The 3,450-nt window shown below is 50.9% G+C and overlaps 1 protein-coding gene across 1 annotated transcript in view; it reads right to left on the bottom strand.

The window, feature by feature from the left end:
- Positions 1 to 316: 316 nt before the first annotated feature.
- The window catches only part of SARC_08068 (hypothetical protein), a 3,824-nt gene continuing 690 nt past the window's right edge, over positions 317 to 3,450 (bottom strand). The window contains exon 2 of the mRNA XM_014297968.1: positions 317 to 3,107. Coding sequence (XP_014153443.1) covers positions 955 to 3,107 — 2,153 coding nt within the window. The 3' untranslated portion in view covers positions 317 to 954. The remainder of the gene's footprint in view (positions 3,108 to 3,450) is intronic.

Raw genomic sequence — 3,450 nt, 5'->3', positions numbered from 1 at the left:
TATGTATGTATGTATGTATGTATATGTATGTATGAATGTATATGTATTTATGTATATTTATAAATTTATATGTTTTTGTATGTATTTATATATATGTGTGTGTGTGTGTGTGTGTGTGTGTGTGTGTGTGTGTGTGTGTGTGCTTGTGTGCGTGTGTGTGTTTGTGTGTATACAGATATATGCTCAACAAATATTGCTGCCCAACAGACTCGGACATGGATGGAGATTCGACATACGGTGGCATCAGCGATCAAAGCAGTATTGTTAACTCAGCGCCCCCGTCACCGTCGTCCACAAAGAGTGGAAGTCCCGATATGACCCGCTCCAAGAAGCGAAAGAAGAAAAGTAATCTCTCGTAGATGATAAAACTAGTTAGTGTCAATGTACCACTTTAATAAATATTAGTTTCAAATGGAAGCCAGCCGGAATGAAGTTCCGCGTGAGTGGCATGTGCGATGCGGAAGTGTCGATTTTGACCTCACAAGTAGAATTCATATCTGATAGATAGCGGATTTAGTCAGATCATATCGAAGTGGCTCAGTTCCAGTGATTCAGAAACACAGTATATTTGTATAGCCATCATATCTTCCAACTGATAACCGAACATAATACAAACCTACTCAGACTAGTCATCGTTCGTAGGCACCCTACCTAGTTGTCACTACACTTCAGTATTAATCTGTACATACAATCTTCTGTTGCTTTGTAGCGGTGGGGTGCGTTGTACTGTTGTTCGTTGCAGTAAATCGTGGTATTTTTTGTTATTCGCAAGTAATACATTACTTCGTATTGTCTGTATGCACCTGTGTATATATAAATCTACTTTCATTCAGGGGGTACGATAAATTCCGTATCCCGATGTGCGTACCTGTATACGTTTGCATTTCCATATCCCATCTACTATATTCCCCCCTCCCCCGCAATACGCCCCATGCCTATGCAGCCATCCACATTTCACTGCTTAGTCATCGACTGCTTGCGTATAACCTCCTCGGCGACCGCATGCATCAGCGTACTCCGTCTCCTCTGGTACGTGGGTTGTAGTTCCTGCAGCTTCGCTCGCTCTATAGCCAGTGCGCTGCGCACCCGTTCGAGCTCCTTCTCGAGCGCAGGCTGCATGGCCACTACAGCCGCCATACCCTCCCCAATCACCGCATTCGATACACTCCCACTCACGCTGCCCATAGACCGGCGTGGACTGGGGGTATCTGCCTGAGGCGACGCACTGGTGCTGCGCCGGTGTCCCTGTCCCGCGTCCTGCCTCTGGTCCTGTCCCGCATCCGCGGGGTTTAGGACTGAGCTACGCCTCTTGCCACTGCCCGCGGGCAGGCTGGCCGTAGCGGCCATGCGCTGCGCACCCGCACCGCCGCTGCCGGATGGCCGTGCTTTGGCCCCCATTTTGGCCCCCACGGGGCCCCCACTCTGGCCCATCTCATCCACCTCGGGTATCACACCGTGTGTGTGCGTCTCGTTGAAGCCCGAGACACTGACCATAGGCGGCGTGGCCGTCTCGGGGAGCGACAGTGTGTTGTGTGACGCCGACGAGCGCTCCTTGTCGCCCATGTTGGAGCTCATCAGCACCGCCGCCTGAGTGCGGGGCAGAGCACTGGCATCAGTCAAGCTCCGGCTGGCTCGCTTTTTACTGGCCGTGTCGGACTTGGGCCTGTCTTTGGACCCCGAGTCCTTTGCGGCAGGGCCGGCCTCGGTCTCGGGCAGGACTACAAATCCGAAGGATGTGGTCAGATCGGGATTGGATTCCGATGTCAGCGGCAGCGTAGGCGTGGCCGGCATGACCAGATCTTTAACACCTTCGCCGATATCACTCCTGGCCCGGCGATGGCCCTTCATAAACTTGGTTGTGAGTTTATTCCTGGGGGAATCCACCACCACACTCGGGAACAGGTGACCTAAATCCCGCTCCGCATCGAATCCTGGGGCAGCCTCGGGTGCCACGGCTACCTGCATAGACGGTCTCTTACCCTTTCCCGTGGCCACCTTGTTACTGGTACTGTTATCTGACTCTTTGGCTTTTCCCTTATACGCCACCGGTGGTACCATGACAGCCGCTTTTCTCAGCATCTCCTCCTCACGTTTCTCTCGCACAGCCAGGCTCCTGTCTAAACTTTTGAGTCCGGTATCCAATAGATTTTGTACCAACCCCGGGTGCAGTACACCTTCACCCATACACCCTGAGCGAGTTAACCTCTCCTCCGCCTCGGCATACAATGTTTGCACCTTGTGCAACGCCCTGACTCCCCCGTCAAAGTTAAACTGTACCGCTTTCCTGTAGTGCTGCGCTGCATCGTGAGCTTTATCCGCCGCCAAGGTGGGCACACTCGCCCCACTCTCCAGGGTAAAACGGTCACCCGGAGAGTCCGTCTTCTTAGGCTGGCCGTCGGTTTGGTTCGCCTCCTGTCTCGCCGCTCGTAAGTCGTGGATCGACCCAGAGAGTGAGCTTATACTGGCTGTGTTGGCCGCCAGAAAGGCCACATCCGCTTTCTTACTTATACTATGCGTAGCGTTAGCTGCCCCCTGAGTCATGCTCAGACGTATGTGCTGTTCCATATACGCTCCGGCACGCTTGGACAGGGTCAACGCGCGCACCAGCAGCTTCTCCGCCATCTCCAGATCATCCACCTTCGCCTTGGCCTGGTTGTAAGACTCGCGTGTGTCGGCTAACTGCAGCACATTGTCGTTGTGGGGTGCTAGTTGTAACAGCAGAGTCTCTCGCCTTTCCTCGAGCGATTCTATCTGTTTCTCTGGTCGGGTCAGCTCGGATATTTTCAGCATACGCTCTTTCGCCAGTTTCTTCGCCGCAACTTGATCTAGCTGCGACTGCAGCATAGCAACCTCCATTTGTGCCTTGTCGAACGATTCCTCGTATTTTTTGGGTTTACTTCGACCGAATTTGACCACACTTTTACTGCCGCTGCCGCGTTTCTCAAGCAGTTCCGTTTGTTCCCGTAGTTTCTTCTCTTTCGACCCAATTTTAAGTTTCAATCTGTCGATGTCTGTGATTGCCTGGTCAAGTTCTTTCTGTGCGTTTGCCATTTTTAAATCGGAATCATTGCCCTCGGAATCGATACCAGCCTGCATAACCTGCAGCGCTGTGTATGTCGACCCAAATTACATATTAGCACAACATGATAAGTAGTCAAACAACCTGGAAATGTAACGCGCGATGGATCCGAGTATATAGAGCAGGACAAATGAAAACATACGGGCGGTTTAAACTGAGAACTGTTCGATTTCTATTTCGGGCGCGTGACATCAATAAGTATAACGACATGGTAAATAAAGTATGTACACCCTGTGCTTATCTTTTCCCAATCAGATCAACAACACCATTCACTAACGCCACCTCCGACTAGCACATGAGTAGATACTGTAGCCCTACATAAGCACTTGAGAACGACACTATATTTAATATATATAATACATATTTTATAT

This window comes from Sphaeroforma arctica (assembly GCF_001186125.1).
Source record: "Sphaeroforma arctica JP610 unplaced genomic scaffold supercont1.690, whole genome shotgun sequence".
NCBI classification, from domain to species: Eukaryota; class Ichthyosporea; order Ichthyophonida; genus Sphaeroforma; species Sphaeroforma arctica.
This window is presented reverse-complemented; position numbering and strand designations above follow the sequence as displayed.